Below are 25,092 nucleotides of genomic sequence, written 5' to 3'. Positions count from 1 at the left end.
CACACCCACTCAGCAACCGGGCAGAGAGCCCCTTGCTAAAATTTTTGAAGCCCACCTCTGGATAAGGCCCTGGCTTTAACATCTGGTTATGATAAACACATTTTTCTCAAAGTTATATCTTTAAATGAGATATACTTCATTCCACGAGACTGCAAAAATTAGAAATGTTGCCTGCTTAACTCTAGGTCCATGATGGCGAACCTATGGCATGCATAGCCATATCGGTGGGCACGCAACCTCAGCTGTGGCACGCATGCACGTGCCGGCCAGCTGATTTTCGGGCCTTCTGGGCCCACCAGAAGTAGGGAAACAGGCTGTTTCCTGCCTCCGGAGGACCTCGGGATGGTGGGGAAGGCTCGTTTTTCGCTCTCCCCAGTCTCCAGAGCTTTTATAGGAGCCTGGGGAGGGTGAAAACGGACTTCCTCATCCCCCCAGAGGCCATCCGGAGGCCGGAAATGGCCCATTTGCCAACTTCCGGTGGCACCACCACCATCCCGCTCCTGGCACACAATGGCAAAAAAGTTAGCCATCACTGCTCTAGGTTTTTTGACAAACCCTACCTGTTTGAACATATAGTTTTAAAGCAATTCAACAAAATGAATTCTCCCTGGGCAAAAAGACATGCTAGTGGACACCCCAGTTCTGCTCAGTTTCTTCCTCACTTTAATCCTCCAAAAACGTTAGGCATGAGATCCAGTTCAGACCCATCGCCACATTTTAATCATCACAGAACTTCTTAAGAAGGATGGAGCATGGAGTACCGGTAGTCATAAGTTAATCTCTAGAGGCAATCAAGCTACAGGGAACCAATTTTCCTGGGAGTTTCCATAAATGCAAGCCAGAACTCATGTGTATTTATGATGCTGAAAACTTAGCATAATAAAACACTTATTGATTATGGATGCGCCACTCAGCAGAATCAACAATGTGCCGAAGATAAATGAATGCTATGTTTAAAATGTAACACATTAAGCATAATGGGCTTTGTGAAATGGATTCCCAAGCTAGAGAATATAGAAGAGTTTAACTTTTCTGGATCAGCTTTACTTCATGGAATTGTGGGGGAGGGGGGGAGGGGGGGCAGATAATTTAATTCTCTGTTTTAAGAAATTCTACAGATAAGGATCATCACAGTAAGACAGATAATGGGGGCATTTTTGACAGAGAATGCCATTTAAGCAAATGAGGGCTTTCTCTAGTATTAATTCCCAGGCTTCAGCAAGTATACCATGGCTTTATTGTGACAGTCAGTTAATTTTTCTATAAAGATGTGGAAAAATAAAGACAGTATTAAGTATCCTTCCCGGAACATCAGAGGGATAGAAACCAAGATGCCTTTCAAATATGACAATATTTCTTCACCATGGCCATTTAAAGAAGTGGAGACTTCAACTCCCAGAATTCCTCGAGTGGCTGGGGAATTCTGGGAGTTGAAGTCCGCAGCTCGGAAAGCCACCAAGGTTGAGAAGCACTGCAGTAGAGAATCAAGGAGTTGCCTCCCCAGGGTTCTCTTGCAAAGATTTCCTCCCAGAAGGGGTGGAGCCAATGGTGAAATGCTACCGGTTCACTCTGGTTCGGTTGAACTGGTAGTTAGCTACCGGTTCGGATTTCACCACTGGGTGGAGCTCTATGGAAAATTTGTCCAGTTCCCTCAGTGATAGGCGATGATAGTTTAAAAAGGAAAGAAGTGTCCTTTAGTGCAGGAGTTCCCAACCCTCGGGCCATGGCGCAGTACTGGGCTGTGGCACATTCAGAACTGGGCCATGCAAGCAGCAGACGAGCGCTTGTAGCTCCATTTGCACAAGCAGCAGGTATGCACACCCACTGCTTGTGTAAATGGAGTTGCGTGCGCACGGATGTGCATCCACTCCGCTTGCACAGAACCATCCCCGCTCCCTCCCTTGCTGGTCCACAAAGCCGGAAAGGTTGGAGATTCCTGTTTGAATGTCCTGCCAAACCTAGCCTCAATTTACTGAAGATACTCAAAGTCTGCATGCAAGCGAAGTAAGAATTCCAAGAAAGGAATTGCAAAAAATGAATCTTTTAAGGGCGACTTTCCTGAACCCAGTGCCTTGCGGATGTTCTGAATTATAATTACCCACAACTCCAGAGTTTTAGAATAGGCAAGGCTGCAAGAAAATGACTGGTGTTAAACTGAAATAGATTGGAGACCTTAAGTAGATAACTAATGGGATCATCTACCAAATTCCAAGACTTTCTCAGCTAAAGGACTGGTATTCCTTTAGAACAGGGGTGTCAAACTCAAGGCCCGGGGACTGGATCCGGCCCGCAAGGTGCTTAGATATGGCCCATACCCCCAACGGGCAACAATGAAGGATTGGCCCGTGGTGCCTATGCCAGCAAAAACGGAGCTTGGGAGGGCTGCACACAGGTCCTCCCGAGCTCTATTTTCGCTGGCAGAGAGTTGCAGGAGGCCGTCCCAGCCAAAAATAAAGCTCGGGAGCCTGTTTTCACTGGCAGACGGCTCAGGCCGCCACAGGCACTCCAACATGATTGACATCAAGGTGGCCACACTCAACCCACTCTAACGCCCCCCCCCCCGTGGTCAAACACAATCCTGATGCAGCCCTCAATGAAATCGAGTTTGACACCCCTGCTTTAGAACATACCTAAGGACATTTCAAAAGATCGGGTTTGGATTATGTTTTTGAGCAGGTAAGAATTCTCATGTCAAAATGTAAGTTAGTGGTTGTCAGAGCTCTCTTGTCTTAAAAGAGGAAGAAAAAGAAATGGGAAACAGGATTCTGGTGCTTCGTACAGAATTATCAACCCTGAAACTTCGAAGCCTATGATTTTTGTACTTTTTTTTCCCCACATCTCTTTTCCTGTGCTATACGTTCCCCTCCCTAACGTGGTGGAATTCAAATATTTTTACTACCAGTTCTGTGGGTGTGGCTTGGTGGGCGTGGCAGGGGAAGGATACTGCAAAATCCCCATTCCCTCCCCACTCCTGGGAGAAGGATATTGCAAAATCTCCATTCCCACCCGACTCTGGGGCCAGCCAGAGGTGGTATTTGCCGGTTCTCCGAACTAATCAAAATTTCTGCTACCGGTTCTCCAGAACCTGCTGGGTTTCAGCCCTGGTTCCCTCCTTCAAGTTGTAAAACGCAAGGGTCGTGGCAGGAACAGCGAAGGTAGAGAAGTGCTGATCGCTCCATCCCACCTTCTCCTTTCGAAAACGGTGACCTACTTTCATTTTGCATATGGGAGAGACAAACTGCATAGCTAGCAACTATGCTGTCTTCAGATAGTCCGCTGCCATTGAAGTAGCAATCAAGACTTCCTTGAGTTCCGTGTCACTGCAGATAGCTAAATCCGCCAGGAGATCTTGACCTCGGTACCTTCTTTTGTCTCCTTCCTCTTTGCCCAACATAGAGCTGCTGAATCTGAGGCCGCTGCTTTCTCCGTTAAGTTCTTGCTGATTCTCATCTTTTCCATACATTTAACAATCCTTCCTACTGATATTGCCCAGCGTGATGAATTGTAGTTCCCCTGGAGAACATCTGTTTGGAGCAGCCTCCATTAACCTAGTAAAAGTGATCATCTAGACGATTTTGGATACTGTCTGTCTTAATTTAGGACAAAAGCAAATAACATGCTATGACTTTGAGAAGTTTTGCTGTGCGGAAGAGGATTTTTTTCTGGGTAAGCCCATTTTCTCATCAAGGGTTTTTAGCTTGACTTTTTAAGTCACCGCTGTGTTAATGCTGCAGCCTGGGGAGACACATAGCATAGCCAAGGCCAGAGGCAGGACAGAGGGGAGGAGGGAAAAGTAAGGCCACTAATGCAATCACACTTACTTGTTGACTAGCAGGAAGTTCCCAATCAAGCTCAGGACCGAAGGCACAGTGGAAGCCACAGAAATGTAGCTTTCAAAGAAATTCTAGGAGGGGAAAGAAAAAAAAAAAAGCAAGCATCAAAATAGAGTTTTAGAAACTGCGCTACAAAGGGGACAAGGACGTGAGTGACCCAATAAGGGTCACTCCGGAGGCTGATAAGGCATCAGTCTCCGGAGCTGGGGATTGTGGGTTGAAGCTCCTCTGGGTCATTCGTTGGTCTTGTGCCATTTGTCCGGAATGATACAGGGCAGGGGTGTCAAACTCAAGACTCGGGGGCCAAATCCAGCCCATGGGGTGTTTAGATCTGGCCTACAGTGCCTCTGCCAGCAAAAACAGAGCTTGACAGGGCTGCATGCAGGTCCTCCTGAGCTCCGTTTTTGCTAGCAGAGGGTTGCAGGAGGCCATCGCAGCTGAAAATGGAGCTCGGGAGCCCGTTTTCACTGGCAGAGTGCTCAGGCCACCACAGGCGCCCAACACGAGTGGCATTAAGCTGGCCATGCCCACCCTGGCCACGGCCACTCCGTTCCCCCCAAGGTCAAACACAACCCTAATGCAGCCCTCAATGAAATCAAGTTTGACACTCCTGATATGTGGTCTTCTGATTCAGCAGGAGGTTGGATTAGAAGACCTCCATGGTCCCTTCCAAATCTGTTATTCTGTTATGACCTCTCCGTCACAAACCAAAGTCACTGAGATCCTGGGACCCAAGATCACATTTTCATGGCATTTCGAAACTCACAAGGCTGCAGAAGTTGCACAACAATCAAACCACCAGCCTCTAGCTGAAAAGCGGGTGTTACACTTCCAGATAACTATTTATAGGCAGTTGGGTAGAATATCAATCATGTGAGTATCAATCATGTAGACAATCATGTCTACAACACAAATGAAAAAAGGAGAACTACTCACTCTCATGATCAGTAATGCACACTATGTGAATCCTAGCATTGAGACTACAATGGCGATCTACAGATGGGGGAAAAAAATTCTGATAATGACCAGAGAAGCCTCATACATTGGGATTTGCTTGGAATAAACTTACATTTCCTCCCGGAGGTTCTGAAGCTGTATTCAGAACTATATTCTCCTACCGAATCAAACATCGAATCACAGACAGTGGTTAATGTGAATAATTCAATGCTTTAAGACTCTCAGAGGCAAACTTCCTCTTATTTACTGAGGAAATATGCAGTAATGTCTTTTGTTTTTGTGAATTTCATTACAGATGTGTCCACTTGATTATCATGAAGATTATATTGTGTTGAGGAGGGCGTATAACCCTTCTCACTAAAGCCATGATATCCTTGAAAAAGTCTCCTTCTGTGGCCATTACCAGAAGGTAAAGCTACCTGGAGTAATTGAGATTGGGTGACCTAGAAATTGTATGTATGCATATATCTATGAATGAATGAATATCCCCTTCAAATTGAGCTCCACTCTTGATGATAATGGGGAGTCAACTTGCCATCTCCAATGGCTGAAAATTTCAATAACATTTGGGTTTTTTGCAACAGAAAAAGATGAAAGAAAAAGCAATAGATAGAGTTCTCCAAACTTTGAATGCTGTTTCAGAGATCAAGGATAATTGCTGTCAAACAATTAATTCTAATCTTACATGTAATACATACATAAGAGAGAGAGAGAGAGAGAGAGAGAGAGAGAGAGAGAGAGAGAGAGAGAGAGAGAGAGAGAGAGAGAGAGATGATAAATAATAGATAATAGATAAATAGATAGGGATAGAGATATAGTGTGTGTGTATGTATGTACGTGTGTACACTATATATGTCAGCTTTGGAAGCCATATCAGCTTCCGGAAGCTTCCACGCTGCCACCTTCTCGTGTGTGGTAAAGTAGAAGGGGGGATTTAGTAGAGGGAATGTATTTAGATAAAATAGCATTCTTCCTTTCGGTCAAGGTCAGGACAATCCTGCATCTGGAGAAGAAGTGGTTGGAGTGATGTCTCGAAATGGGACGAATGGTGATTGGAGAATGTGATGGACTGATGAGTGAGGGGATGGTTTTGGGGTTTTTTGATTTACTGAGGGAAAAACCTGGAATTCTCAGATTCGGGTTTTCCCAGATGTGCCAGTTTACCTACTCTAATAAATGGAACTTTGAGAAAATGCTTGCCTTGGAGTTTTTAATTGGAGTTGGGGTTTTCTGGAATGTTGACAATATGAATACAAGGGGATTAAATGCATTTAGTTAACATTATATTAAATTATTACTTAGTTTTTATCTGGTCTTTCTCATTTGGGGTTCCAGATATTCTCGACCAAGGCCTAGTAGTGGTCTTATCCAGAAAAAGATGATAACTCCCAACTTCCAGTGAGACAAGGCAAACGAATCCCCACACTTTTCTCTATCCTGTGGATTGTGGGGGCAGTGCAGCCAAAAAAAAAAGGGCAGATGGATGTGAGATTCAGACTGTCAAAATTCTCTCTGGAACAAAAAGAGATCTAGAGATTGACCGTATATATTCCAATCTGCTGTTTTTTTTGTGAATAGATTGCAGAATTGAAGTTTTTGCAGCCCCTTGGGGTCAGCTGGGAGTCAGGGGTTCTATTGTGCTCTGAGCCATAAATGCAGCTTTTCAGGGATTCAAGGTTTGACCAAACCTCATCTTTTTAATCCCTTTGGAACTTTACTTTTTTTTAATTGCCTTTTTAAGATTGAAAAAATTTCAGGACCCACAAGCCTACCAGACACTGTGTGAATTTCACTTCCAGCCTGTTTAAAAAGGAAGAAAATGATGTCTTTTCAGCTTTGTAAGATCTTCATTTTTTGCAATATTCAGCAAAGGGGTGACTTTAGAGTTGTTTCTGGAAAGATGTTAAATGACAGGGGTTTTGTGAAACTGATTTAAAGAAAGACTTTGAAAATTTTATCTGTTCAATATGATCTCTATGGTGATTCTCAGTCATCTAGGCCAGGGGTCTCCGACCTTGGCAACTTCTAAGACTTGTGGACTTCAACTCCCAGAATTCCTCAGCCAGCCAAGGTTGGAGACCCCTGATCTAAGGCCATGGTTGTCCCAAAGGTGCTTCCCCCCTGTCACTGCGTTATTTTATTTACCAGCTGAGCTCATCATTTCTGGACTATCAGACTTTCCGTACCTTGCCAAGAATCCTTATCAGTAAGCTACTACGCATGTCCATCCACCCACATTCCTTCACACTTTTTTCCTTTGTTCTCTTGCCACGGGTGCCGGTTGCTGAAAGGCAGCTGGCCCAAATTACTTCCAAAATGTAACAATTTACTTTTCTTAGTTAGTGAGGTGTTTTATTTTTCTTTATAACAAATAAATGAGTTTTATTAGAAACCTTCCTTTGCGTTTCTTTTTCGGAATATTTCAAACAAGGAGGAGCCACGATTCATCTCCTCTAATTAAACCAGGGTAATTAGTCCCAGAGCCAAACATGGGATTAATAAATGCCCTGACACCCCCCCCCCCAAAAAAAGCAACTGGACTTCCTTTGTTTTTGCTTGAAGACATTTTGCTTCTCATCTAGGAAGCTTCTTCAGTTCTGAAGAAATTCATTCAGAAGTTTTTTGAAAAACAAAAAGTCCCTTTGGTTCAATGTGATCTTTAATAAAATTATTGGGGGGAAAAGTTATGTACTCCTCTCATACAAATCAAACTGGTGGCTGCCAGTCACCATTTATAAGTCATTCAATTCTAGCACTACTAAGATAAGGCTGAACTTCAGCAAAACTATTCCGCTTATACCAACCATCATCGGTGGCAGCATTCTGAAGCATGCTGAACATCTAGTTATAAAACATTTCCTTCTTTTTTAAAGCTAGGAATCTTTTTAAGGATTGGGGAATCATGCCTTTGGTGTCTTACAGATCAGTGTTTCTCAACCTTGGCAACTTTAAGATGTATGGACTTCAACTCCCAGCATAGCTGGTTGGGAAATGCTGAGAGCTGAAGTCCATATTTCTTAAAGTCATTAAGATTGAGAAACACTTTCACAGATCACTAACATCGGCACATTATGATTCAGACAGTTCAGGAAATACTTTTATGTCCCCTGACTTATTTATAGAATAGGAAGCCTAAACTGTCCAAAATCCTGTTGCTTAATTCCCCCAGATTCATTTAGTACAGGGGTATCAAACTCAAGGCCCGGGAGCTGGATCTGGCCCACGAGGTGCTTAGATCTGACTCGCGAGGTTGCCCTGGAAACAGTGAAGGTCCGGCCCGCAATGCCTCTGCCAGTGAAAACGGAGCTTGGGAGCCCGTTTTCGCTAGCAAAGCATTCGGGCCACCATAGTTGCCCCCGACACAAGTGACGTCGAGCTGGTTATGCCCCCCCATGTCCCCCCCCAGGTCAAACACAACCCTGATGCAGCCCTGAATGAAATCGAGTTTGACACCCCTGATTTAGAAGAACAAGAACATGCAAAATCCTGATGTGTGGAAAAGTTTGCTCAGGAAAATTGCGAAGAAGCCGGCTCAGTCAGCTTTCCCTGGGAAAAAAAGCTCTCACGACCAACTCCACACTAATCAATTTAATCCAAGCTATTTTAAGGATACGGTGATGGAATGGCCTGTTAGTACCTCATTGCTTCTTCATCATCCAAACCAAATGATATTTCTTTACAGGTACTGGATATTTAAGCATTCTTATGTTTATGTTCCCCGAAAAGCAAATACTTGTTGGCTTCTGGGAAAAGACAGCCTTGTCCTGCCCAGATGTTTTGGCAAAGTAAAAATTTTAGTCAGCTTAAATTCAGCAGCAGAGGCATCTCTAGGCTCCTGCTGAGCTAAAAAAAAAAAAAAGGATCTGAAGCCCTGGGTGACGAAGCAAGCATCGGAGCGTTACCTGGATCACAGGGCATGAAATTAGCAGTGACAAGCAGGTTGGAGCCAGGAATACCTCACTGTTGCGAGCTTATCTGCAGATAGCCAAGTTCAGAATCCTACTTCTAATGACTCTGTGCAAGGCCCATGAACTCTTCCCCTCTCTGGTGCTGCCCAGCCAGCTCCAAACCAAGCTGAAAAGGTGGAGATTTTCACTGCTAGGAAAACCATCAGCTGCTGAAATTCACCATTAAGTTTGACCTGACTTTGAACTGGTCACCCAGTGGCTTCAAAAGAGATGATAAGGATCGCAGCAGGCAAGACTGCATTAAAAAAAAATAAAAGGAATTAGTTAGGGGTGTAATTGGATTATCCACATTTCCTATTAATGAAAACCATTCAGAAACATCGTTTGATGTAAGAGATACTAAGATTAGCGGAAGCACAACGGACTAGATCCGCAATGAAAAAATCTACAGTAGCTGTCACAGAGTGTCTCTCAACAATACAATAATTCAAAAGATAGTTTTGGATCTCTAAAGCCTCAAATCAGTTTTGCACAGTCTGAAAATTCCACAGAGTGATTCCGATGCTGTAGAAATGCAATCCCCCCAAATTTAGAATACTGCAAATGAGGCAGGGGTGGGCTTCAAAAAATTTAGCAAGGGGTTCCCTGCCTGGTAGCTGGGTGGATGTGGCCATGGTTGGTGTGGCCTAGTTGGCCTCCTGCACCATGGTGGGGGGGTGAGGCATTTGGCCCTCCCCGGGCTCCGGAGGTTTTCCTTGAGCCTCCAGGAGGGCAAAAACGGCTTCCCCAAGCTCCGGAGGCCCTCTGGAGTCTGGAAACGGACCTGTTTCTGGCCTTCCCAAACTTCCGGTAGGCCCATTTTTCACCCTCCCCGAGCCTCTACATGCGCCCTGGACTTACTGTATCTGCATCCAAAATGGGCCACGTGGGGACTCCTGGGAGGGACGGGGCAGGCGGGGCCAGCCAGGAGTGGGATTAGGGGGTTCTCCGAACTGCATAGAATCTTAGCTAGAGGTTCTCCCGAACCCCTGCGAACCCCAGCAGCCCACCACTGAAATCAGGGTTCAGGAGAACTGAAGGAATGCTTGATTTCTTAAAGATTACCAAGTTCTTCATTGGCAACGCTTGTCTGTGTAACTCCATCTTCAGAAATACATTTAAGACATTCCCATAGTTCAGTCCTAGCAGGCAGCCAACCCTTCAGAACCAAAAGAAAATATCCTTTCACTTTCTCTCAGCCCCACCTACCTCATGGGGTTATTGTTTGAGGAAAATAGGAGGAAGGAGGAGTATCATGTAGGTTTGCTGCCTTGAGTTATTTCTAAAAGTAATACAGATGGGATAAAAAAACAATAAAATCATTATATTATATTATATTAATTATATCATATTATATTGTATTGTATTGCAATATTGTATTATATTAATTATATTATATTATATTATATTATATTATATTATATTATATTATATTATATTATATTATATTATTGCTATGCTATGCTATGCTATGCTATGCTATGCTATGCTATGCTATGCTATGCTATGCTATGCTATGCTATGCTATGCTATGCTATGCTATGCTATGCTATATTATATTATATTATATTATATTATATTACATTACATTACATTACATTACATTACATTACATTATATTATATTATATTATATTATATTATATTATATTATATTATATTATATTATATTATATTATATTACAATCAGTGATGATATTCAGCCAGTTTGGGCAAACCGGTAGCGGAGACTGCGGCTCCACCCCCACCCCGGCACTATGCTGTCCTATTTAACCATGTTTTGGAGGCCAGGTTCATGCGCGGAAGGCGTGAGAGAGAGCAAAGTGCATGTATGGAAGGCCGGGCGGATGTGCAAAAGGCGCGCACATGTGTGAAGCAAGCATGCGCGCGGGGGGGCGAACCGGTGGTAAAAAATATGTGAAACCCACCTCTGATTACAATTATATTATTATATTATAATGGAGGGAGAAGTTTACTTCAAGTTAAGCAAACTGTCAAAGAAGAAAAGCATGCATTGGATAATTATATAAGACAGCCAGGAACAAGCACTGATGCAAATTAAATTGGACTTTACTGAATGTGTAGGAACCAAAGCACAAATATAGAAATAATGTAGTAAAAACAAGAACCGCACGCTCGAAAGCAAAAGCATTACACTGTCAATGTCTACAAGAGATCAAAGGGAAAGTGGATACAGATAAAACTGGCAACCATTTACAACTGGAACATTAAAAAAACAACAACTGAAAGCTTGGTTGAAGCTGCTCAAGAGCAAGCTATTCAAACGAATGCAATCAAGGCCAGAATTGAAAACAATTGTCAAATGATTCAAAGTGCAGATTGTACAGAGGCAGAAGGAACAATGGATTATATACTCAGTTGGTGCAAGAAGATAATATAACTACCCAACAGTCACCAAAATGATCATCTGACCATGGAAGACCTGTAAAAATGTGCAAGTAACGAACAATTGGTGGGAAAATAGAGTTGAAAAAGTAGTCGAATATGAGCAGATTAAAATATTCTGGGATTTCCAAATACTAACTGATAAAAGTCTTGACTCATAACTCACCAGATTTAACTGTGGTTGAAAAGGAAGACATGTGGATTATATTGATGTAGCAATACCAGGGGATAATAGAACACAAGACAAAGAACGGCAGAAGATTGCAAAGTATCAAAATTTGAAAATCGAAGGTGAAAGATTATGGGATAAACCAGGTATGATAGTTCTAGTGGTTACAGGCACATTGAACGGCATACCAATTTTTTGGGGACAGAACTGTCCAAAATCTGTGCTTTGATGTTTCCATCTGTCAATTGCAAAAGACCACATTGCTTGGATCCACATATATACTATGCCAATATTTTATGACATTCTAGATTCTTGGGAAGAACTTGATGTGTATGAAGTCAATACCAACTAAAGAACTGACTTCACAGTTGCAAAATAATAATAATAATAATAATAATAATAATAATAATAATAATAATAATAATAATAATAATAATGAAAAAGAACTGGAAAAAATCATGAAATATCGCGACCTGGCCATCGAAACTACGCGGCTATGGATGAAACACGTAACAGTGATACCCACTGTCATTGGGGCACTTGGTACCATGTCCAAAAATTTTATAAGATACATCAACAAATTGCAGCTGCCTGGAATAACACCAGCGGAACTGCAAAAAACTGTGCTCCTTGGAACATCGTACATCTTAAGCAGGTACTTGGTTGATACTTAGGACGCTGGCAGCAACCCGTATCAACCGTTAGCACCAGTCAATGGTATTTGTGATGCATTTTTGAATGTTCAGTTGACTGAGTTTCATGTTTAATGAATAAAGTAAATAATAATAATAGTAATGGGGGCGCAGCCCCCCAAGCTTTATTTTTGCTGGCCGAGGCACCAGGGGTTGCTATTTCCAGATCGGACCTGCGGGCCATATCTAAGCACCCCGCGGGCCAGATTCAGACTACAGGCTTTGCGTTTGACACCCCTACTCTAAATTTTAATTCCTGGACTGACTGTGCAGTTGGACTATGTACAGAAAGCCCCTCCCATCTCTTTTTTTTTTGGCCCTGGCAAATTAAGATGCAGTAGGTTCTCTAGCCTTCAATTCTGAGAGCGAATCACTTAAGGCATCAAATCCAGGCTGTTACGCTAATAACCTAAAAATAAAAGCTTCCATAATTGTATTGAGCTATTAATGCAAGCCGGTGTTTCTTGAAAATGTGGTTCAGGTCTTTTCAGCAAGAAGTCAGGCTCCTTGGCTCCTGGCTGTGCAATCAGCTTTGTATGTTGACATATACATACATTAGACTCCTTTGCTGGCGTTTGATTTTGCTTGAACATAACCGGGCAAGGCTTCATTAATATGTGTGTGTAACCAGAGGTGGGCTGCTGCCGGTTCGGGGCGAACTGGTAGTTCCAACCAGCAGCTGGGCCTGCCCACTCACCCCGGCACTATCCCATCCTATATAGTCTATGTGTTTTTGAAGCCGCACACATGCACGGAAGGAATGCTCACATTTTCGATACTGGGCAAACCGGTTGTTACCTTATGTGACACCCATCTCTGTGTGTAACCACAATTGAAATATTGAGAAATATTTAGGGACCTCAGTTTTCCTTGTTCTTTAAGAAAAAAACCAGACAATGATTGTGGAACCTCTAGCCATTTTATGACAGCTCGGATAGAATGAAGCATAAAGATAAGTTCTAGTGTAGAGGGGTTTTTAGAAGGGTAGTGATCCTGATCAAAAAATTGTATTTCAAAGTGAAAGGTTCTTAAGTGGTTCTCTTAGTAAGCAGAAAGCAATCCAAAAACAAACAAAGCCTGAAGCTAAAAAAAGGACTATTTTCGATTCATCACAAGATAATCTAAATTTGGCATAAAGACACTGTGTTCTCAGAGATATGTAAACTATGCAATTTTGACTAATTCTGGTTTACTTTGGTTCTTCTGAAACACTGAAAACCATGGCATACTAAAAAGGTCCTTATTCCTATCCCGTTATAAGAATTTGAGGCAAGACCCTCTGAAATTTTATTAGATAATCTCAACGTACTTCAACCCCATATTTAGAGCCCCAAGGTTTATGAACATCAATTTTGTCACATATCAATGTATTATTTAATATTTGCTTATTCATATTATAGAATGTAATAATATAGGAGAGGATTGGGAAGAATCCCAAGTCTAATCATTTGCATTTTGAGTGTTTTTTTTCCCCAGCACTCACTAGAAATGAAATATATATCAGTGATACCTACAGTCCAGAGGTGGGTTTAAGCAGTTTCTGACCAGTTCTGGAGAACCGGTAGCGGAAATTTTGAGTAGTTCGGAGAACCAGCAAATACCCCCTCTGACTGGCCCTGCCCCCATCTATTCTCTGCCTCCCGAGTCCCAGCTGATTGGGAGGAAATGGGGATTTTGCAGTAACCTTCCCCTGGAGTGGGAAGGGAATGGAGATTTTACAGTATCCTTCCCCTGCCACGCCCACCAAGCTACACCGACCAAGCCATGCTACGCCCACCAAGCCAGGACCACAGAACCGGTAGCAAAAAAATTTGAAACCCACCACTGCTGCAGTCTGAAGGTGGCACTTCCCAAAATTTCATCACGGTTACCATATTGTGGTGTAAACAATATACTTCTCTAAGCAACCCTACAAAGAGGGATTATGCTGCCTTTTCAACAATTCTCTCCTGTAATCACTTGGCAACTAGCATACATTATTTGTCTGCCGCTCTTACATATTCTTACTGGCATTTCCTATGTTGGGTGTATGCAGCGGGAGCTACTATATTTGCGAAGACTCCTCGCCCGGGTCTCTACATCAAGATGGAAAATATATAGGTTTCCAGATGTGACTGAATTACAACTCTCTGTGTGATAAAATCTGCGGCAAATTGTAGTTTTAGCAACAGCTGGATGGCAGAACTTCCTTACCCATTCGAGATTGTGTGAGCAGCTTACACAATTATGGCAAGCTCCCTGCTACACAAGCTTGTCGAGCTGGAGATGAAGAAAAACAAACTGTAGTACTTTCTCATTCTACCCACTTACAGAATTGAACTTCAGGTTGAATGAGCAAGAATGTAGACAAGCCATGCCAATTCCCCTCCCCCTCCCCCCCCCCAATCAGCAGACTAAGAGATAGGACCACAACATCATAAACCAGAGGTCTTCAAACTTGGCAGCTTTAAGATTTATGGACTTCAAGTCCCAGAATTCTCCAGCCAGCATAGGTGTTGAAGTCCACAAGTCTTAAAGCCTAGAACGCCAGCAATTCTCCATAAGCAAAAAAAATAAAAAATAAAAAAAAATGCACAAATCACTTAGGATCCCACTTCTCCCGTCCATTCCAGCCCCTTCCATTTCCTTATCAAAAGGGCCAGGGTATTTACGAAACCGCCTTCTGCTACCGATAACCTCCCATCGGCCAATACGCTCTCACAGAGAGCGCCTCCTCAGGGTGCCGTCGGTCAAGCAATGTCGGCTGGTGGCCCCCAGGGGGAGAGCCTTCTCTGTGGGGGCACCCGCCCTCTGGAATGAGCTTCCTCCCGGAATACGACTGATCCCAGATCTCCGCGCTTTCCGTAAGGCCCTGAAGACGTTTTTATTTCAGCAAGTCAGCCTAGCCTAATTAGGTTTTTTATGGATTAGTTTTTTATTGTATAGCTTTGGGGTTTTAAATTGGGGGCCGATCGATTTAATTTATTTTAGTTATCTTAACTTTTATATTGTATGTATTTTAATTTCAGCTGTTCACCGCCCTGAGTCCCTAGGGGGAGAAGGGCGGTATATAAATTCAAAAACAAACAAACAAACAAACAAACAAACAAACAAACAAATAAAGCAATTGGACTTTGTTTTTTTTTTTCTTGAAGACATTTCACTTCTCATCCAAGCAGCTTCTTCAGTTCTGACTGAATGCTGGAGGATGGAAGGATTTATATATTCCCTGCAGCCACCTGGTCGTTAGCATTATCTCTGAGAACTATTGAGGAAACTTGGAGGTTTATCTGTGATAATCCAAGTGGCCTCAACAATGCCCAGAGAGAGAGGAATGAGACCAGTTGCCCCAGCCAACTTGCTGCTGCCAACTCAGCATGGCCAGCTCGCTGCAGGACAATTTAACAATTCTATTTGATTATTTAAAATAAATAAAAAAATATTTTAATTTTTGACATTCACATTTCGTTCTGTCTCTCCTTTTGCACCCTTTCTTTAATGATTCTATCCCATCGTGAGTTGGCCATGGCGAATTGGCTGTGGCGAATTGTCATAGACCCCAGAGAGAATGCTAATGACTACATTATGACTACAAAGGGGCTACATTCGGTGTATAAGACGCACCTAAATTTTCACCCTCTTTTAGGGGGAAAAAGGTGCGTCCTATACTCCGAAAAATACGGTAATTAAAAGTAAAAAGTTTTCCCCCTTCCCCAAACAATGTCACATGGTCCAATCCAGGTGCCATCAGGTTGCCTGGTAACTTGATTCTTCCTCTCTCCAACGACCTGTGGAAATGTCCTTGGTTCCCAGGAGAAAGTATTTTGTTTTGGCTACCAAAACCCCATCTATCTCTATTCCCCCTTCCTTATCCCTCAGCTCCAGTGTGGCATACACTGAAGCCTCAAAATGGCCTTGGCCAGGTCAGCTTCTGGCTTGACACTTGTTAGAGTATATAAACCTGAAGAGGGGGTAATGGAAAGATGAGCAGTATCCAGGAATAATCCCTTTAGCAACATGACCTGGATTATTTATCTTTTTTGTAGAGAGACAACTCTGATACACATGCGGATAAGTCAAAGCTGCATAGAAATCATTTGGAATGCACAGAACAATTCCGTTTATGTCACTTCACCTGCCTTCTTTGGTAATTCAAGAGCAGAAATCTTTAAAAGTAGAAATAGAGGAAGGGAATGATTTAGAAGTGTAACAACAGCCTTTCAAAATAAATTTTCATATATTTTTTTCTACGCCATAGGCAATTGCGCTAGAGTGCTGCTTTCCCGGCACAAACTTGCATTAATGGCCCAAAAGGAAAGAGACAGAATTAGTTTTAGTCAAATTTAATCTGGAGCTACATCTTGCTGCTACAGGAAATCAGGAAATCAGTACATGGAACACACACACACAACTCTAGTAAAGTCTGTTCTGCACTAATAAGTGCCTTGATTAAATCAAAATGGACAAGCGCTGATTTGAATGTGATTTAAACAGTGCTTACAATTTCAGCCTGAAGTTTCTTTTCCTTTTGTATTTTTTAAATTCAGCGTAATGTCTCAGTCTCTAGAGAAACTCATTTACTGTATTCATTCAAGAGGAAGATGAGCTAAATTTTCTCTCTCTACTCAAGGCAGGTAGCACGAGCATCTCCCCATGTCCCCCCTCCAGTGGTGGGTTTCAACATTTTTTACTACCAGTTCTGTGGGTGTGGCTTGGAGGGCATGGCATGGCTTGATGAGCATGGCAGGGGAAGGATACTGTAAAATCTCCATTCCCACCCCACTCCAGGGGAAGGATACCGTAAAATCTCCATTCCCTCCCCACTCCAGGGGAAGGTTACTGCAAAATCCCCATTTCTTCCCAATCAGCTGGGACTCGGGAGGAGAGAATAGATGGGGGTGGGGCCAGGGCCAGTCAGAGGTGGTATTTTCCGGTTCTACTCAAAATTTCCACTACCAGTTCCCCAGAACTGGTCAGAACCTGCAGAAACCTACCTCTGCCTCCCTCCCCCCTCTTAGGATATGGTGTAAGTCTAACAAGTTGCCCAGGCAATATATGCATTCTATAACTTTAAATGTATTCTGTAACTTTAAATGTAATGCTGAGTAATTGTACTGCTGAGTCATTGTAATGACTAATGACTGCTGACTGACTGCTGACTGCAATTATCATAATTGTACTGTTGAGTAATTGCACTGCTGACTTCACTTATCTTAAGTGGATAATTACTAGTGTAAACTGTATATAAGAAGGAAGCCGAGCTATAGTCATTGTTGGACCTGCTCTCATCATTGCTTGACTTGTTGCTTGACTTGCTGGTTGGAACTATTACCGTCGTATGTGAAGAAGTGGATGGATATACTACCATCGTGATTTGTTACCAGCGTTGAATTGCTGTTTATTACCAACTGCTGTTGTCTGATAAGAAGATATCTGTAACTTCGGACTGATTTGAATGGCTAAAGACTTGGATTGACTAAAAGACTATGCAATTGTTTTTCGCTACAAAGTAAAAGCTTTGTTAAACCAGTTTGTATGTATTGTATTCATTGCTCTCAGTACCGTTTCTCTGTGCACTTACTCTGCTGGTTGGTAACACAACAATATCCTTTACACCCCCAATAATCAACCTCTGAGTAGACTTAGCTGGGCAAAATGAATGGCTCAAAATCACCCACTGAGCTTCCAAGGCTAAGAATGGAGTTGAACTTTAGTCCAACCATAGATCAATTGTTACACCCCACTGGTTCCCCTCCCCAGATTAAAGAGAAAGTGTGTGTGTGTGTGTGTGTGTGTGTGTGTGTGTGTATATCTATATCTATCTTCAGGCTGGTGTTTTCGGCTTCGTGCTTCTAGGAGCAATGTGTGTGATCGCAGCTGTTTCTTCCTTTTAACTGCCAGTGGGGATGTGGACTGATTGGGTGGGAGCTTGGCTGTGTTTTGATTGGGTGGAGGTGTGTTCTGATTGGTTAGGGGTTTGGCTGTGCTCTGATTGGATGGGGGGTTGGCTATGCTCTGACACTTTGACAAGTGATGTCAAGCTGGCCATGCCCCCCAGCCCACCCCCCAAGGTGAAACACAACCCTGATGCAGCTTTCAATGAAATCAAGTTTGATACCCCTGGTGTAGATCAAAAAGAACACATGGGGTTGCAGGTGTGTGTGAGAGTACTATGCCAATTGGGGTTGGTGAACTGGAGAGTGATATGGGTCAGGAATGGTGTAGAGGAAGCCCAAGAGGCACTGTCTGGATTGGGTAAGGTTTGTGGGAGGGCCACAGATTGGGAAGGATGGATGGGGTTGTGCAAGAGGTGCCATGCAGATCAAGGAGGGCAAGTGGGAATGGTATGGGTCAGGGAAGGTGTGTGGGGGTATGCTAGAAGTGCTTAATGGATAGGGGAAGGCACATGGGAGGTGGCATGAGTCACGGAAGGTGCATAGGGGGCAGCATGAGTCAGGGGAGTGTGCAGGGTCCATGATCTCCCTCCCTTTTTGTTCTTCCCTCCCCCTCTCTCTTCCTCCCTTTCTTCACCCTTCCTATTTCTTTCCATGTTAAACAGGTTAAGTGACTATTGCTGGGTAAGGAGTGAGGGATTGCAAGATTGGCTGGGAAATTGTCATAGAAAGTGACCATAACAGCATTCAGTAGTACTGAATAACCATAACCTCCCCAAATTTCATTCCCTCTGGAGTCACATGTCTCAGATTTTGGATACATTCTGTAGGAAAGCCCATTTGAGGTACCTTGGTTCCAAAAATTGTTGCCCTAAAAGGCACTGTTTCACTTGGTTAAAGGTCACGACAATGGGGGTTTCAGTAGTACAATGTTTAAGAAAGGTAAGTTAAAATGGAGTTGTAGAAGGAGAAGCAAGTTCATCATTTGTCTCATTCACAGCATCTCCTTTTTAGCTGCTACACTGTTGTGGATTGAATTGAATATGATGAATTAATTTTTCTCCACCAGATTGCCCAGAAAAAGAAGACAAGTGAACGAAGAGCAATAATGCCTCTTTCTCTAAGGAAGGAGAAAATCCTGAAAAACTCAATATTTTGCTTCCCTTCTTCTAAATGCTGACTCCATCCTGTTCCTCAGTAAATCCTCCTCAAACAAAAGATTCATGAGCAAGACATGTCTTTGAGCGATTGAAAATGGATTGCTACAGGGGTGAAATTCACTTACCTTCCCTAACGGTTCGCAAATGTGCGTGCACCGTCATCCGCGCATGCACAAAGCCTTCTGCGCATGCGCAGAGGCTTAAAATCATCGCAAAAAAGCAATGTCATGACGGCCGTGCGGGTGGCAAAGCCTCCCACAGTTGCCGCTACCGGTTCGCCCGAGCCGGCTGAATTTCACCTCGGATTGCTAGGTGGAGATCCATTCTCATCTAATTCTTGCTACTGGGAGGACAATAAGGCTAGCAGATGGGCCAACAGTTGCTGCATCTTATCTACAACATACCTCAGAATGGGTTTATGAGATCATCATTAGGTCAAATGCATAATTTCTACAGGTCTCAAAAAAAACCCAACCACTTGGAATAGGCATCACATGGGATGATAGGTAAGAAGGGGGGAAGGGAATTTCTATTTTGCAGAACTGAGAAGGAACAACTGTACAGCTGCAAAGCCCTCATAAATAACAATTAAAGGCCAGGACACATTTATGGGAGGATGTCAGAATATGACCTCAAATGTTAGCTTTTGGGGAGAGGGAAGGTGAAGATACAGACCTCCCCTCCAGAACCAATTTCCTTTCCCAAATAAGCAGAGATAATAAAAGCTTTACAGCCATGGAAGACATAACCAAAGGCACTCAACCGATTTTCTGTTAATCAACAGCCAAGAACAGTTGGAATTTACAGAGGAGGAAGATGTGAAACACAGCCAGGAGAAGTGAAGGTAGGAAAGAAAAGCAACTAAGCCATCATAATTTGATGTCATGTTTTGTCACTTCAGAGGTAGTATTCAGTCGGTTCGCCCGAGCCAGTCCCCGGATCTATGCTGTCCTATTTATGCATGTTTTTGAGGCCAGGCCAGAGGTGCATTTCAGCAGGTTCTGACCAGTTCTGGAGAACCGGTAGTAGAAATGTTGAGTAGTTCAGAGAACCGGTAGTAAAAATTCTGACTGGCCCTGCCCTCATCTATTCTCTGCATCCCAAGTCCCAGCTGATCGGGAGGAAATGGGGATTTTGCAGTAACCTTCCCTTGCCTTGGGAAGGGAATGGATATTTTGCAGTATCCTTCTCCCGGAGTGGGGAGGGAATGGATATTTTGCAGTATCCTTCCCCTGGAGTGGGGTGGGAATGGAGATTTTACAGTATTCTTCCCCTGCCACGCCCACCAAGCCACACCCACCAAGCCATGCCCTGCCCACCAAGCCACACCCACAGAACCGGTAGTAAATATTTTTGAAACCCACCACTGGGCTGGGCGCATGCATGGAGGTGGCGTGCGCACACGCTCATGTTTTTGGAGCTGGGCGAACCGGTAGGTAAATTTGTCAGAGTTTGTTGCAGCACACACAATTTGGACAATTCAACAGGATTCAAAAATTCTTTATATACGTAACAACACATAAGGCACGTATACAATACCCTTGTAGGTTTTTCCATGTTGTAGAGAAGAGAAATTGCAAGTACAAACACAGCACAAAATGGAAGCACAAAATGGAGAAGGCAAAATGGAGGAGGGAGAAGCTAGTGCCCTCAAGCTTATATACAGAACAGTTAAGCCATGCCCAGGCTCCAAACTATCTCTTATGGCCCATACAACAAATACTATGTTTCAGTTACCAAACAGTCCTCATTGGCTGACCTGTTGCTATGCTCTATTCCAGTTCATGAATATATTCTGACAAAATTATCTGAATCCCACCTCTACGTCACTTCTTTGTCAAGGAACAAAGAAGTGCTTTGGAATGAAGAGGGCACATACGTAGCAGTTGTTAACTGTACTTTAAAGTGGTGTGTGTGTGTGTGTGTGTGTGTGTGTGTGTGTGTCTCCAAACTTTAAGATTAGTGAATTTCAACTCCCAGAATTCCTCAGCCAGTGTAGTGGAGAGCTGAAGTCCACAAGTCTTAAAGTTGCCAAGTTTGGAGGCTCCTGCTTTAAAGCAGCTGCATCTTTAAAGCAGCTGCATCTTTTCCTGGCTCACACAGCTCTTCTTCTCACTGCAATGGAACCCTCAAAAAGAAGTTGCAGATACATGTCACCTGAACATTCCTATATATTCCAGAGCTTTTTTTTTTTAACTTTAGAATCTAAAGTACTGCCAAGTTGTAACACTGACTATATTTATGAACACAATACATCTGTGCAGTTTACTACAGTGTTATTAGGTGGTAAGAATTGTTGACTGCTCTAGGGATGCACTTAGTCATCTATCCAAAAACACTGTATGTTTACATCAAATGTTCAGGTAATGCTCTTTATCCTGAAAATATTACCATAAAACATTCTAAAAATTGTAAACTGCGAATGCAAAAAAGCCAATTTAAAGAAGTCAAGTGTCCGAGAAGTGGTGATGCTGTTACTGAACAGTATTTAATATTCATTTACTAGCACAAAACTTGAATAGTGAAAGTAAAACAGAAAAAAAATAATCTCTATTATTGTTAGAAAGCTTAGGAAAGAGGACGATCCTATGCTAATAACATGAAAACATACAATTGCGAAGCAAACCTCTTTTTAGAAATTATGAGACTCAATTCCAGTACAAGTAGTTCGTTTATATACAAGGATTAACAGAGTTCTTTCGAAGTTCTATATTGTAAACATTGCCAAATTTACTTTTGCAAAAGTTATGTTGATTCTTTGTTACCAAGACATGTCTTATTTTCTTCCAAATGAGCAGAAGGGGAGAGCCTTCTCTGTGGGGCCACCAGCCCTCTGGAATGAGCTGCCCCTAGAGGTTCGTATAATTCCGGACCTGCGTACCTTTCGCCGCGCCCTTAAGACTCTTTTGTTCCAACAGGCTGGGCTGGCTTAATATGAATTTTAAATTGGGTGTTTGTTAGCTTTTAACTTTGTGGGCCAAATTTTTATATATTCATTTTAAATTGCTTTTAAATTTTGTGTGTTTTAATATGGCTGTACACCACCCTGAGTCCTTTGGGAGAAGGGCGGTATAGAAGTTCAATAAAATAAAATAAAAAATCAAAAAAAGAAGAAAAGGAAGGAAAGAAGGAAGGAAGGAGGGAAGGAAGGAGAAAGGAGAAGGAAGGGGGAAAGAAAAAGAAGAGAAGGAAGGAAGGAAAGAGAAGAAAAGGAAGGAAGGAAGGAAGGAGAAAGGAGAATGAAGAGGGAAGGAAAAAGAAGAAAAGGAAGGAAGGAAGGAAAAAGAAGAAAAGGAGGAAGGAAGGAAGGAGATTAAAATAAGAGTGAGGAAGGGTCTCAGGAAAGTCCTGCCTTAGAACTTGGTCACCACAGGTCGTCTCCTCCCCCCCCCGCGACACGAGATGTCAAGCTGGCCACATCCACCCCGGCCACGCCTCCCCCCCCCAGCCCTCTGAAGTCAAGCATAACCCTGATCCGTCCCTCAATGAAATCGAGTTTGACACCCCTGCAACAGGTATCTGTATAAAATCAAACAGTGCTGGATGATAGTTCCCATCATACCACCCCCAGCAGCAGCAGCCTGATTGGCTTCCTCCTTACACCGGAGATCTTCAGCAGGAGTAAAACCTCCCTAGGCCTTCCAATCACTATAGAAATATTGCACTCTTAACAGGTACTATAAAAAGAAAGCTGCAAGGTTCCAGAAGTGCTGAAGGAGAACAGGTATGGAGAGAGGGGGGAAAAATGGCATAAACTACTTCGTACTCGCTGTTTCTCCTTGCAAATCAGCATCAGGAGGAAATGAATTTCAGGCAGAGAGGAGGTGCCTGGAATTTTAAAACACGTTGGCTGAAAAAAGTGCATTTTTGGCTTTACTATTTCATAAAAGGGAGGAAAAATCCTTTTTTTTTTTTAATTTTTAAAGGGCCAATTCAAATTTACTGTGCCAAGTCCTACTGTATCATGCTTTTCCCTGAAGCTGTCAAATACCAGCCTGTCAGTGGTCCAATATTTCCTCCTAGCTTCCCAAAAAAACACTGAAGAATATTGCCTTCTGGGATAGGATGAGGTGACGGCGTGTTGGAAGCTTGACTTGGTGCCAGATTTTTGTTTTTAATGTTTATGGTTTTAATACTTTTAATACTTTTAAGTGATTTTAATTTTTGATTAGGAGTCTCCCGGAGTTTGATGTAAGATGAAGGACTATATAAATGTTACAAATAAGTAAGTAAGTAAGTAAGTACCCTTGTTTTCCCGAAAATAAGACCCTGTCTTATATTTTTTTGAACCTCAAAATAAGTGCTTGGCCTTATTTTCGGGGAGGTCTTATTATTTTGGGGCATGGGGAGCAAGATGGGGCTCCTCTTGCCGTCTTACCTGATTTCCAGCTATGCGTTTAAATATTTTGGGGGAGGGCTTATTATCAGGGGATGTCTTATTTTCGGGGAAACAGGGTAAACAAACAAACAAATAAATAAATATTACCTAATGGACTGCAGTTGCTATAGGAGTTGCTATATATTTGATAACCTTCACTCTTTTTTTATTTTTTATCCCACCTTTATTATTTTTATAAATAACTCAAGGTGGCGAACATGCATAATATTCCTTCCAGCCCTTATTTTCCACACAACAACAACAACCGCGTGAGATGAGTTGGACTGGCTCAAAGTCACCCAGCAGGTGGCTTTCATGCCTAAGGCAGGACTACAACTCACAACCTCCTGGTTTTAGCCTGGTGCCTCAACCACTAGATCAAACAGGCACTTGTGTATATTTCCATATCCGCTTTATCATATCTGTCTGCACCACACGCCATACCAAATTGAGTGACCTCAAAGCAGCGTTTCTTGGTGGTATGAAATGACCTTCAATCAGCCATATCAACAAGGCAACAAATATTTTTATTTATTTTTATTTATTTTATTTTATTGCAATTTATATGCCACCCTTCTCCCGAAGGACTCAGGGCGGCTTACAAGATAAAAATTCAACAATATGAATTAAATATAAATTAAAATCCAATTAAAATTAATTAAAATTAATAAAACTTTAAATTGAGCCTGTCGTTTAATAATTTTAATTTATTTTAAATTCTGTCTGTCTTTGTGCTTTTAATCAGGCTGTACACCGCCCTGAGTCCTTAGGGAGAAGGGCGGTATAGAAATAAAATAAAATAAATAAATAAATAAAATAATAAATAAAATTATTACAATGTAAAAACCCCCCTCAACGGGTCAGTCCATTTGATGAAAAAGCCACGTCTTCAGTTCACGGCGGAAGGAGAGGCTGTCCTAAGCCCGGTGGGCAAACCGTTCCAGAGGGTCGGCGCTCCCACAGAGAATGCTCTCCATTATTAGAGAACGCTCTAATATTATTAGCTAGGAAGATATTGTTAAATTTCCATAAGGCTAGCAGCCTCATTTCCATACTGGCTGCAGAAAAATGGTAGCAGTTAACATGGAAGCAAAGTCTTTTAATCTTTAACACCCCAAATGGAGAAATGGAGACTTGCTAGAGCGGTGGGTTATTTTTTTTGCATTTCTAGTCTTGTTTGAAAGAATGCCTTCCTTCCCGCCAGCACAACCACTGAGAGGTCCATCAGAAGATGGACTAAAGAGATCCATCTCACTTTCCTATAGGAGACCATTATTTACCAGTGGCTACGAGACAATTTAGTAAAGACAAGGCTGCACTACTACCAATATAATAATCACAATGCCTGTGAGTTGGTGCACTGCTGTTCTTCTACTGCACCTCTGGGCTGCTGTACCGTGATTCATTTTCAATGGTGGTTATAATTCAGTGTCTGAGCCGTTATCCTAAATAAACAGCACTGCACCAAGTTGGCACATATCATTTCTTACTGACGTTTTGTTTCAAGCTGAACATCACTCCTATGTGAAATGAGAAGCGAGAGCTGCACGCCATTCCGCAAGTCTATTGTACCAGTGTTCAGAATGAAAACTGCCCCCATGATACCCACCAATGCAAAAGAACCACGCGTAGGGAGCACCACCAAAATACAGTGATGGCAGTTCTAGAGAAGATCTAC

The 25,092-nt window shown here is 42.6% G+C and overlaps 1 protein-coding gene across 2 annotated transcripts in view; it reads right to left on the bottom strand.

Moving 5' to 3' along the window:
- SLC29A3 (solute carrier family 29 member 3) overlaps window positions 1-25,092 on the bottom strand; it is a 57,327-nt gene that overhangs the window by 15,462 nt on the left and 16,773 nt on the right. For both annotated transcript variants that reach the window (XM_034435759.3, XM_034435760.3), the window contains exon 3: window positions 3,822-3,904. In XM_034435759.3, the coding sequence (XP_034291650.1) occupies window positions 3,822-3,904 (83 nt within the window). The remainder of the gene's footprint in view (window positions 1-3,821; window positions 3,905-25,092) is intronic.

The sequence above is a fragment of the Pantherophis guttatus genome, chromosome 6, assembly GCF_059756535.1.
Source record: "Pantherophis guttatus breed Tessera chromosome 6, ASM5975653v1, whole genome shotgun sequence".
NCBI classification, from domain to species: domain Eukaryota; kingdom Metazoa; phylum Chordata; class Lepidosauria; order Squamata; family Colubridae; genus Pantherophis; species Pantherophis guttatus.
The sequence above is the reverse complement of the archived record's forward strand: the minus strand, read 5'-3'. Positions and strand labels throughout refer to the sequence as shown.